Genomic DNA, 12,376 nt, shown 5'->3' on the forward strand with positions numbered 1-12,376 from the left:
TGCATGCATACTTGTAACTTGTACGTGTTTTTGTATTTAAACAGAAAACTGACTAAAGTTTTAAAAACGTACGTGGATAATGCTGAGAAGTGTGGTATCACTGATCAACTCTTTAAAGCTATGAAAGCTTTGGAGTACATCTTCAAGTTCATAGTGCGGTCCAGGATATTGTTCAATCAGTAAGTATGGCGAATGCTGAAACTTCCTGTAATTCCCATTGACAGTACTGTTCAAAAAGTGTCACAACTATAACACCACAAGTTAAACTTGCTCAATATTGCACTGTTTTAGAAATATCTTAAGTTGTTAGAATTTATTTCAGGAGGCAGCTGTTCCCTAAGAGCGAGCCAGTTTTCCTTAATCTTGAACCCAGCTGCATGGAAAGTAGTAAATAGAAGAAATCCTGTGTCTAACTGAGATGTCTATTTTACGTAGCAGTGCGCTGCTGAAATCATGATGTGTTGCAGCTCTCTGTAGTTTAGGTCTCTGAACAAATAAAGCTTGCCACTATTTGGGAAACTTTTGTTAGTAACTATCTGATACTGTGACTGAAATGTTGAAGCTACCAAGTAGCTGTACTGCCCTGTCCCTCATCCACGCCTGGGTTTTGCCAGTGGCTTTCCTCAGATGGCTGCAAAAGTCTGGGAAGACTAAAGTATAGAAAATTTTGCAGCAAAGCAAAGGGACAGCTTTTCTGGATGGGAAACGTGACGTTTGTCCTTGCGTGGTGCTTGCAGGGCTCAGGGAGAAGCCATGGTTTCCAGAGGGCTTTATTCAAAGGCCAGACATGGAGAGAGAAGAGAGTCAGAATAGATGGACAGCAAGGGGGAAAAGAGTGTGAGATGCACTTTTTTTGACACACTGCCTTGTAAAAGAAAACGACAAGTTTTGTTGGCGTTAAATCCCCAACAGCTTGTAGCTCCCCAGGCTCCCCACCTCTCAGAGCAGAAGGAAACTGTTGGTGGTAGTTTGTAGGGCCCTGCAGTCTCAATAGGTTTCAGTGAGCTAGACAGGGAAGTGGAAGGAAAGAAGGGCTGCAGAAATCTTCTCATCAAGAGTGATAGTATTCTAGATAGGAGAATCATTTGGGTTTCTAGAAACGCTTTTTCTGTGCCTGCTGGCGTGGCAGAGGCCTGCTGGAAGGCTGTTTTCTGCTCCCCATTTGGCTTCCTGCATGGTGAACTGCACAGTGACTCACTGGTGCTGTCTGCAGTGGGTATCCATCCATAAAGTGAAGCATAAATAATTATTTTAAGTTAATTTGGAAGTCAGTACTGTGTTTTGTACACAAAAGATTAAAAAAGTTATAAAGCAAGTTGATGATGTATTCGTCTTCATTTAGATTCAGTCCTTTTACTACTTGTTAGCGGTGGTAACAACCTTATTACAAGGGATTTATGTAGAGCTCTGAAGCTACCAACTTCACCAACCTTTCTCTAAATTAAAGATTGTAATTTATTTCTGTAGGAGTCTTGCTGGTGAGATTCATAAAATAGTGAATGTCACTTACACTGTTGCAGGTCCTACAAATCACTTTAAAACAGAAAAAAAAATAATTATCTCTTGCTGCAGATTAGATTTACAGACAATATGACCCTTTAGTATTGGCCATTGGATTTCCTCGTGCTAAGCACTAATTCACAGTTCTTTAGGGTTGGGAAGACACAGCTCTCAATGACAAGGGATTAATCAGCAAAGCTACTGAATGCTGAATGACACCATGATTTGTTCTGCTGTACGACTTAAATCCTGCCTGAGGTGTGCGATTTGAAGTGATTCTAATGCAGAAGTGTAGCAGTGTTCTGAAATATTGTTAGTGTTTTACTGAGAAATCTCAACGAGCAAACAATCTTTTATTAAAAAATATTACATATTTTTAACTTTAGTAATATGGTAGTGGACTGAATATATAGCGCATTTTAGTAATGTTATTGCAGGCAAGCTTCAGTTCTGGATAAATACGTAGAAGCCTAGTTCATCTAGTTAAAGCCTGGTGGCAAATCTATTTGTTCAGTATATCAAGGTTTATAAAGGCAAAATCTTATAAGTGAACTTTAGAAATATCTTTATTTGGTTTACTCAGTAATGATCTCAGTGGTTATGTTGCATTTACAACAGTCTTAAAATTTTGAAGGCAGTGCTAGAAGGGTCAACTTGATGTAATCCTAGTTTTCTTGTAGCTGCAGTGTTTTTGTGCATTATCAGGTGTATTAAATAAACATATGTTAATAACTGACAGTAGAAACACATTTCGGACTAACTTGTTTATTTTTATTACAATTTCCATTTTGAAATGCAAAGCTTTTTGTCTGAAGCAGTTTGATTTATTGGACTGTCAAGTTTAATTACTCCTTATATTGATATTAGTTTCACCTCTCTAATCTGTTCAGGGCAACACTGAAAATCCATTATTGAAATTGGGAGTTAACAAGTAATTTGTCCTGCATAACCCCCAGTTTTAGCCTAAAAGGGGAGTAGAAGTTTGCACAGCAAAATAACACGAATTAATGTTTTTTCTGTAGCATTCATTTCCCCTGTGTACTGGTTAAATAGCTTTTTTTAGTATCTGTGGCTCCCAAAGGTTTATGAACACAGCATTAAAAATTATACACATTAGTTTCAGTGTAAAGCAGCAAGAACATTCTGAACTCCATGTTTATCTTAAAAAGATAAGCCCCTTTCCTTCTATAATAGGTTGTTCATCATATCATCTTCAAACGTGAAGAAATCATACTATGACTGTACATATAAAATTCCTGGGTGTGGTGCTCTTTTCTGAGCTGCAGACCACATTACAGACCTTCTTACTGGGCTTAACCGCAGAAGAAAATGAAGGAAAATAGAGGGAAATTGAACTCTTGCTGGGAGCTGCTCTAATGGATCTTGGTGCAAAATGTTTAGTTGAGCTCAGGGACAGAGCTAGTGGAACCAAGGAGGGCTTTGGAAGCCCAGCTGCTGTTGGATGGGGCTCTTGGAGGCAATCAAAGCTGACCGGGTAAGCATGGGGTTTTAGTTGGGGAAAAAGTCCCATCTGGTGTTTATAAACACCCCTGTTTAGATTTGACCTGGATGCCAGGTTCTGCTGGGCTTCTTTTAAGCACTGATCCTTTTTTTTTTTTTTTTTTTTTTGGGGGGGGGGTCATGTTAAGTCTGTATAGCTGAGGTTCAATAAGTGTATTTGCAACAGCCCTTATGTAGGTGAAACATACATATTGCCAAAGGGGGGGGGGGTTCAAAGGATTTATGTGGAGCTAGTGGTCTTCTCCCCCTCCCTTTCCATTTCGTAGAGAGAATTATCTCATCCTACACCTGAACCAGAGATCATCCTGCATTTAAGATATTCAAGGAAGTTTCAGGAACATTCATTCCTGTGCTGTATTGAACCAGTGGACCAAATTCTTCAGCTTGGCTGTATATTTTTTGTCTTTGGTGTTGCTCAGGCATCTCAGGGCAGTTTTTATCTCCCTGAAAATGTCTGGCGGGGTGTGTGGGGGGGGGTGTCACTGTGGGCAGATCAGCTGTGAAAAATCCAGCCTGAAGGCACAGGGACCTGCCTTGTGAACTTCAGCTGTGGATTAGTTGTTCTTCTGCGGTAGCTGTACTGACTGTATGGGAAACTAAGCCTTAACTAGTTCAGTGTCAGCGAGCCAGAAGTTAGAGGTGAAATGCATTTTAACTTTAGTGCTCTCTTACCATGGAAAAAAAAAAAGTGGTTTTTTTTTTTTCTTAGCAAATAGTGGGTTGATAGGCTTTTTCTTCTTTCACAGAGCTTAAGGTCACTCACCTTAGGCCACTGGTAGATTTTAATGATTGCGGGCAAGTTGTCTGGATGTTTTCTGGCTTCCACATCAGAGAGCTGCTTGGCATTGGTCCTCCCAGACATCTGCTAGCTGTTGTGCAGGGTGGAGAGACTCTATCCCACTGCTGCATGGGCATGTGGAATTGAGTCACTGCTGAGGGATTCACCGTGACTTGAAGGCGTAAACAACAATACTGGATGTGGCATTTTACATAGGAAGCTTTAAAATAAAAATCTGTTGTTCCTGCTGACCCAGACTGGTCAGTCTGTCTTGTCTTTAGGTTTTTGTGAAAGAAAACTCTTGGTTCAGTGAAGAAACTTGCAGAAATTCTTGAACTTGAAAGTAATGCAATGAATTATCCTCTGTCATTTGAACAGATTTTTTTAAAAATGTATTGCCATTTTAGTTAGATCATGCTTATGAAACCTAATTATTTTTCAGACTTTATGAAAACAAAGGAGAAGCAGACTTCAGGGAGTCTCTGCTGCAGCTCTTTAAGTCCATCAATGAGATGATGAGCAGCATCTCTGATCAAACTGTCATAGTGAAGGTATGTACTTTACAGGTCTCCATCTTGGCTTTACTTTTGCATCCTAAACCACAGTTAGGTGGTCGATGAAGTGTATGCTTGTGTTTGCCCCCAAAAGCATATTCTACCTCAAACATGGTTAATACTTAGTGCTTCTAATGAAGGGCTTGTGACTATGTAAAGAATGTGCTTCGAACAAGTAAGTTCACTTAAATTGCTGCAAAGACCTCACTTTTATTTTTAAAAGAGAACTTACTTAGGGGTTAAATGATGTTTAGCTTATTTAGCTTGTATAACGTTAACTTTAAGGTATTCTTAAGGCATTATCTTTAAGATGCTGATGACAGTGTAGATCCTCGTATTCTATGCACTTCGTGAACAGCCTAGGATATAAGTAACTTCAGTATAGTATCCTAAGCTCTAGTACATGTTTTTAATGGAAAATCAGTAGTGAGTCAGACTGCAAACTCCACCCCACACCCCTCTTCTTTTGTCCCTTTAAAACGGTAGCTACTTTTGGTAGCATTGGCTGGCTCATGGAATTGGGAATGTGGTCTCTGACCTCAAATGAACATGGGTATTGCTATCACAGAGCAGAAGTATTGAATTATAGGACCGGTAGATTTTTGTATCCAGAGGAGTCTGAGGTCGTTGTGCCAATACCAGTCTCATGTTCTGTTGGTGAATCTCTTTCACCGTGGAAAAGTACAGAGACTGTCATAAACACACGTTTGATAAGCTACACCTTGAAGTTCTCCTTGTGGTTCCAAATAGAATTTATAAAAGGACATAACTCTTGACCTAGCCGTGCTGAATCATTTGAAAGATGATGATCAGAAAGGGGCTAAGAGTTGGGGTTGAATTTGGGGACAGTTTGACAGTATGACTCCTCCTGCTCAGATGTGCTGTGCTTGTGCATTAGAAGATTTTTTTTTTATAGCAGCTGGGAGGCAAAGACAGACAGTGGCAAAGTACTGTGCCAGTGCAAGAGGTTCCTCTTGAAGGGAACTGGGAGGAGTACAGTAGGAAAACACCTAAGTCAAAGACACCAGTCCTTTGTAGCTGAGTGCATGCAGGTCTTAGGCTAGTAATGCCATGCTGAGCACACAGCAAAAATAGATAGTGGGGATAAAGCTGCTGAGTTCGAATATTTTAGGCAGAGAGACTGAGACTGTATCATCTGATAACAGAATAGGGATATTACATGTTTCAAGAAAGCTGTATTTTCATTCCATTGACAAAGCATCTATCCTGAATGGAAATTGGTAAGTTTGAGTCAGTGACTCAGAGTGTGCTATCTGGTGTTTTACAAATAGGGTGTTTTCAGATTATGAGGACTGAATGTAAGATTTCTTTTCCTGAGACTCATTTGTGAGGCCTACTTCAGGAAGGCAGATACATATGAGCTTTTTTCTTTTTCAACAGTTTATGCCTTGGGGAAAAAAAAAAAAATAAAAATACCCCCAAAAATAGTTTTGGTTGTCTTCACCTGAGATGCAGGAAAAGAAGACAAACTTCCTAGCAAAGGCTAGGGAGATCACACTACAGCAGTGTCTGTCCTAGTCTGTGTATTGTTTCACATTAAGATCTCTGCAAACTTGGGTAAAGCACATCTACCGTCTGTATTTGGCTACATGAAGTATGCTGGTAGATGAAGCATTGACAGATGAGCCGGTGTGGGGTTGTCTGAGAAGTGTGCTTGTGGATGCCTTTCAGAAGCCTTGACAACCTTTCACTCATTAGTCATTGCTTTCATCTCCTTTGGACTCTAATTACTTAGCTCTTAGAATACATAATTGTTAGTATTCACTTTTTGCAGCTCGTGAGATTGCTTTTATTATGTTCAAATATCCACTGAAGCACTACAGTTTTTTCAGTAACTAGAAATGTGTGGTTCTATTACAAAGAATGAAATTATTGAATAGGTGGATAAATGTGGGGTGGGTTTTTTTGAGAGAGAGGATGGCTTCTGTGAATCTTGCCTGACAAAGCTGTGGGGTCCTGGGAGGGTGTCAGTAACCATGTAAAGTGGACATAACATTACGGGCTTCATTCAGCATCTTTATCAGTGATCTGGAGTTGGTAGTTAAGTACCATGCTAGTGACGAGGAATGTCAGAGGGACCTCACAAAACTGAGTGGGCTAAAAGGTGAGCTTCAAGGTAGATGAACGTAAGGCAGCGCATCTCAGGAAGAGTAAATTAATCCCTGTATGATGGTCTACTTGAAGCTGTCAGTTGCAGTTTGGGGAAGATGCCTTGGAGTCACAACTGACAGCTCTCCTGGGGTCATTGGTTCCATGTGCAGCAGCAGGCGAAGAAGCAAACAGGGTGTTGGGTGTCAGTCAGAGGGATAATGAGAACGTGGCAGGGCTGTCACTTTGTTGTTAGATACTCTTGGTGCATCTGCATCTTGCGTGCCAGGTGCTGTTCTGGTCTCCATACCTCTGTACCCTCAGGGGTACAGAGAACCAGGATTGGGAAGGGTGCACCTTCCTGGCGGATAAGTGGTCTGTGAGACTCTTCTGCACCAAATCCCACAGTACAAGAAATAAGGTGCACTCACTGATATCAGTAGGAGGTTAATTTAGAACAAGTAAAAGAAAAATTTTTCATTTCTGAAGCTTGCTGTCACAAGGGGTTATGGAGGCAGACAGTGTCAGCAGGCCCAGAAAGAGGTTAGGCAGATTTACAGACCACAGGTCCATAGATGTTCTGAAAGGATGGATGGAGATACAGCCTCTAAAGAATGCTGGGGGAGCCAGGAGGGGAATGGGCCACAGCAGCTGTAAATGGCACCTCCTGTGGTCACCGTTGGAGATGAGTGCTGGGTTGTAGGAACCATTAGTGTGATGCAGTGGGCGTTTCTTGTGCTGTTGGATACTCTGTTGAAGTTTTGTAGAAAACTAATGAAGATTATCAGGTAAGTTGCTAGGTCCCTGCATTGTGCAGTTAAGATCAGCAAATCTAGCTGTAGCAGTTTCAGGCTTTTTTTACTGTTTTTAATATATATTGGGGAAGCTAAATAAGTGTACACAAAATAAGTCTGGAGAGATAAGAAGTTGAAAAGACCTACATAGAAAATTAAGGTGCTTCACATTAAGAGAGACAGATGCTTAATTCACACATTTGAATATTTATATTTCTCCTTGCAAAAATTGTAATCTGTCTTGATAGTTTATCAACATGAAGCAGAACTGCCACTGCAAAGTTTTTCTGAAATGTTCGCAACTTTTCTCTTTGGGCTGGTTGTACGGAATTTTTTTTTTTCTCCCCAGCCTATCTGTTGAGAGAGTAGCCTTCAAGCTGACACTGCAGGGGAGAATGAATGACTGCAGTCTTACGTTCTTAGCAGGAATTACTCTTTATCTATTCAAATATTTATGTCCTTGTGAAAGCTGATGAGCTGTTTCTGACTGTAGCTCAGGTCTTCAGTTACTTAATATTTTGCATTTAAATTGTCCCTTTTTTAATTTAAAATTTTCAAGGCTTTGGGTACATTTAAAAAAAAAATTTCCTCAAAAGAAAACTGTATGAATTGTACAAGGATTTAAGGTTGTAGAGCACTAAAAGAGACTTTTAGGATTATGGCTATTCAAAATTTCTTAGGGTAGGAGAGAATTTGTATATGTGGCTGCTTTGCAAACCTGGCTTAAGTTTCAGCCTTTAAGGAAACAAAATCGAGAGTATTTCTGTGGAGGGCATGTTAAAAGTGGCATTTAGCAGTTTTGTTGACTGCAAGTAGGTATAACTGTACACAGCATTGATTAATTTTTTCTCAAGACTTGCAAAGAAAAAAAAAAACAACAAAAAAAAGAGCAAAAGCCCTGTCTGTCTGCAAAATCCTCTGCTGCACCAAAATCATGCTTTGCATTACTGAGGATGCTTTGACTCCTAGTCTCATGGCTGGGAAGGGCATTGACCTGATCTTTTGCACGGGGTCCTCCAAGAAGCCTTGAGTTGGCCTGGAGTTAGGAAGAGGCGTATCTGTGTCAGCTGTCCCTCCTTCACTGCTTCAGATGTGGTGTTGCTCAGAGGAGGGGGCTCTGAAGGTAACTCCAGTGCTGTCTCCAGTCTGTTGCCCACTGTGTCGGTGCAGTTAATGGTCACTTTGTGGCTGAAGAACTGGTCACCTAGTCCTTGACGTGTATATTTGTAGTGGCTGGCTTAGCGTATGCGTGGAAAAAAACTGTATTTTTTTTTTCAGTGTAAAGGTCTGTTTCCTTTCATGAGCTTTTGGTATTGCAAAATAATAACAATCTAAAAACATTATTAAAAGGTTATTTTAAATTTGAGTTGTAGTGCTTCAGCTATGTATTTTTACAATAAATAGGTAAAAATCCATATATTCTTGGAACACGATTTGAGCAGAGCTTCACTAGCATTTATACCTCTTAGTGGACTCAAATATGTTGCAATCAAAATGTTAAGGTATAAGAATGAATAAAAAACACTTTCATCCTAGGCTACGAAGGCAGCAATAGTCAATCCTATAGGTTTGAATTTGAGAAGCTGGTATGGTATAAATTACAGTGTTCAAAACAATGCAGAGTTTGTTTTTTTTTTTAAAGTTAGTTAACTAAATATAATTGTTACGAGGCTTTTTTGTGTGTCAGTGTTGACTGCAGTGGAGGCAGGCATTCAGAGGCTGCCTTTTACGCTTGATTTTTTTAAGGTGTGCAGTTGTCCAAACTAGAGAGGGCAATTCAAACAGTGATTTGAGCTGACAGACGTTTTGGTCATCCTCTTACTAACAAAAATTTTTCTTGCATGATGAATGGTAGTAGGCTGCAGTAATAGTTTGAGAAGTAGAGAGATTAAACTTTGTTTTTTCAAGTATCAGTTTGATTTAAGAATTACTTGATTAAATAAGGTGTGCAGCATTTGGTACGTGCACATATTTTTAATGGTTGCAAGTGTAGTGAGCTTTCCTGGTTTTATTCCTATTTTCTGCTAATTGGTGCATGATAATTATTTCCTTAACCTTTTACTGTTTAAGCGTGAGTTTAGCTGAAGCCTAGCATGACGTTTCAAGTTTAGATAAAAATGCAAATGTTTCCTAGTAATTTATTCTTGCATCTCTTTGAAACAAGGGCAGTTGAGCCAGCTGCATCAAATTTATGAGGACTGTCTGATTTGGGCTGTGTTTGTATGAGGGAGCTGAACTATTCTCAGCAGGGTTCTTGCAGTTTGCTCTAATGTTTGCTGTTATGTGTGACTTTGTACTGCTGTTTAGGATGACTGAAAAAAGATAGGTTGTTAGCTGAGTTAGTTCTCTGTGCTTTAAATGATCTTGATAAAGTAGGTGTGTATATAAAATTATCCTGAAATGTGACCACAGAGAGCTGGGAGGGAAGATGATAACATCTCACTAATGCAAATTCTCTTGCGTGTGTGGTTTTTTAATAATCCTTGTAACTTTCAACACATGATGCATATTTCTCAGTATCCATACCATTCTTTTTCCTACTCTAATATTAAGCATTTATTGCTAAAGCCACAGAAAAGTATTTAAATGAAGACAGGGAAATACACTACGAGCTGCTGAGGTACCTAGGAAGAAAACAAAAGGGACTGCATTACTCTGCAGGGCTTTTCCAACAGGTTGAATAATTTATCACCATTACTTAAAGTTAGTTGAGTTACAAAATGCAACCATGGACTGAGGTTTCTGTGTCTCTTAGAACCTGTATGGGAAAGTGTGTTGTTACACTGGCAACAAATACAATAATCTCTAGAAAAGCGCAACGCCACTTTACTTGTGATAACGCTTTGTGCCGTTTTACACTGAACTTTGTGCCAGAGGCACTAGTTCCATCATTTGGAATGATGACTGCTGCAGACTGGGACAATTCAAAAATATTGTTTAGGCATTCCTGGAAATTGTTTCATCCAGCTGCTGACTGGGCTTAATTTGGCTGGGTCGTTGAGTTTAATAGAAGGCATCCAGGATAATGCTTGTGTAGAAGGTAGGTGCTTCGTGTTGAATGACACAAAAGATGAAAATTAACATTAAAATAATGTACAAATTGAGTCAGATAAAACAAATCTATTGCTTCATCAAACAAAAGAGTTCATAAGAATATACTATATTTGGCAAAGAGATTTTATGCTTGATTTTGAGACTAGGTGGGCTGTTTGAAATGAATGACTTCAGAAAATGACATTTTAAAATGAGGTATTTTTGCTTTTATGTAGTACAAAGAAATGAACTTAAATCCTAGACAAAACCTGTAGTATACTATTCAGAATACAGTTTGTTTAATACTTTGCAAATATTTGTTTAATCTAATGACAACCTTAAGTTAGTATTGCAATTTCTTAAACAGCTACTGCAAAGAAGCTTTTGTTACTGTTTTTTGACATTCTTTGTCAGTATAAACACAGGAATGGGATAAAAGTTAGAATTTTCTGTTGTTGCAAGACTGCTTTGCTGTACTCTGTACTGCTTTGTTTTCTTTTACCAGTGACCAGTGTTGTTATCACAGTAGTAATTTGTTTTGTATTAATGAAAAGATTGCTCAATACTCTCAACTGTGTAATAAACAAAAGTAAATTAATAAAACTCCCATTGTTTTTATCTGTTATCCAAAATTATATCAGAAATTACTTTAAGCTACTTAGCAAGGCTACCCTATCTTAGTTTAGTATGTTTTCATATGACAAAGAAGTGTTTGTGTAGACAATTTGTCTTCTATCGAGTGGTAGAAGGATGCTATGATGCAATATAGTGCCATATTTTTGGTCCCCATTTTAGTGTAGCTTTGTTTTAATATATCAGGGTGTTAGTTCAGTTGTGGTAAAATAAAATTTTTGTGTTAAGAGAGTATAAGTTTTCTTATTCCACAAACCTTCAGATGTACTAATGGCTACCAGATGTGACAAAGCAATAGAGATGCTTACAAACGGTGCTTGCTGAACACATGGACTGCAGCATGACTTTATGGCTTTGAGACAGAAGAAATTTAGGATACATCTCCAAATGGCATACGAAATATGCTCTAATTGTACTAATCTTGTAATGCTTCTTAAACATGTTTCTGAGTATATGCACTTCTGTGTAGATGTGTTCTTCATGGCTTGCTATTATGTTGGATTGGCAATGTTTAAAACGATAATCCTAAGTGGATTTTCAAAAGGTGGACTAGGTGACTTTGGGCATTGGTGACCGAATGCTTAAGGTAATGCTGCTTTTCACAACTGGAGCCAACTCCAGCAAACTCAAAGGTTTGCAGAAACAGACTCCGCTGAGAAGTATTAGTCTGTCTTTGTCTTTTCCCAACTTAAAACTAGGGAGGGCTTTAAGTGAGGTGGGGTCGGAGGACAGGCTTACACGGTGTCCGAGAGGAAACCGTTAGGAGTGAAGAGGGATTCAGATTGCCTGGGCCCTGGTGGGAGTCCCAAAACCTAAAGTTGAGGTGCTAACATTTGCTAACGACATGAGGAAAAGGCGTGTATCTGTTCTCCCACCTCTTTCTGGGAGGACTGCTGATATGTGCCTATCTTCACGAAGAAATGAAAAACTCAGGAACTTTTCTATAAGGCAGCTCCTCCAGGTAATATTAGGGGTTGGGGTTTTTGTTTGGGGTTTTGTTCCAAACAATAAATGAAGCTTACTCTTATTTTTACACAGTTTATATATACAAGTGTCGAAGTGCTCAAACAGGTTTTTGGGGTTTGTTTTTTTTTCCCCCCAAAAAAAAATTGCAGAAAAAGTTCCTTTCAGAATAAAGTGTTTTCTAAATTGCTGGCTTAAGATAAATTTTTAGTCATAGAAACTCCTTGAACCTTTAGATCTGAGGAATGTGCTAGTTTTTCTCTTGGTAGGTCCCATTCCTTACCCATTCCTGTCTCATTAAACCTGTCTGGAAAGACAAAAAAGAGCCGTGGCAGCTTGGGCACTGCAGTGGACCCTTCACTGATCTTCAGAGGGACCACTGGTAGAAATAATGCCTCCATTGTGCTTAGTCTTGTTTATTCTGGCCTTCTTACCATGTCTGATGTTTTTTTCCCCCAACTAATCTTTGATACAGGCCATCACTGAATTTG

The 12,376-nt window shown here is 39.2% G+C and overlaps 1 protein-coding gene across 2 annotated transcripts in view; it reads left to right on the plus strand.

The window, feature by feature from the left end:
* The window catches only part of DOCK1 (dedicator of cytokinesis 1), a 325,958-nt gene that overhangs the window by 67,050 nt on the left and 246,532 nt on the right, over nucleotides 1–12,376 (plus strand). For both annotated transcript variants that reach the window (XM_076339221.1, XM_076339222.1), the window contains exons 22-23: nucleotides 45–179; nucleotides 4,242–4,350. In XM_076339221.1, coding sequence (XP_076195336.1) covers nucleotides 45–179; nucleotides 4,242–4,350 — 244 coding nt within the window. The remainder of the gene's footprint in view (nucleotides 1–44; nucleotides 180–4,241; nucleotides 4,351–12,376) is intronic.

The sequence above is a fragment of the Aptenodytes patagonicus genome, chromosome 5 (assembly GCF_965638725.1).
Source record: "Aptenodytes patagonicus chromosome 5, bAptPat1.pri.cur, whole genome shotgun sequence".
Taxonomy (NCBI): Eukaryota; Metazoa; Chordata; class Aves; order Sphenisciformes; family Spheniscidae; genus Aptenodytes; species Aptenodytes patagonicus.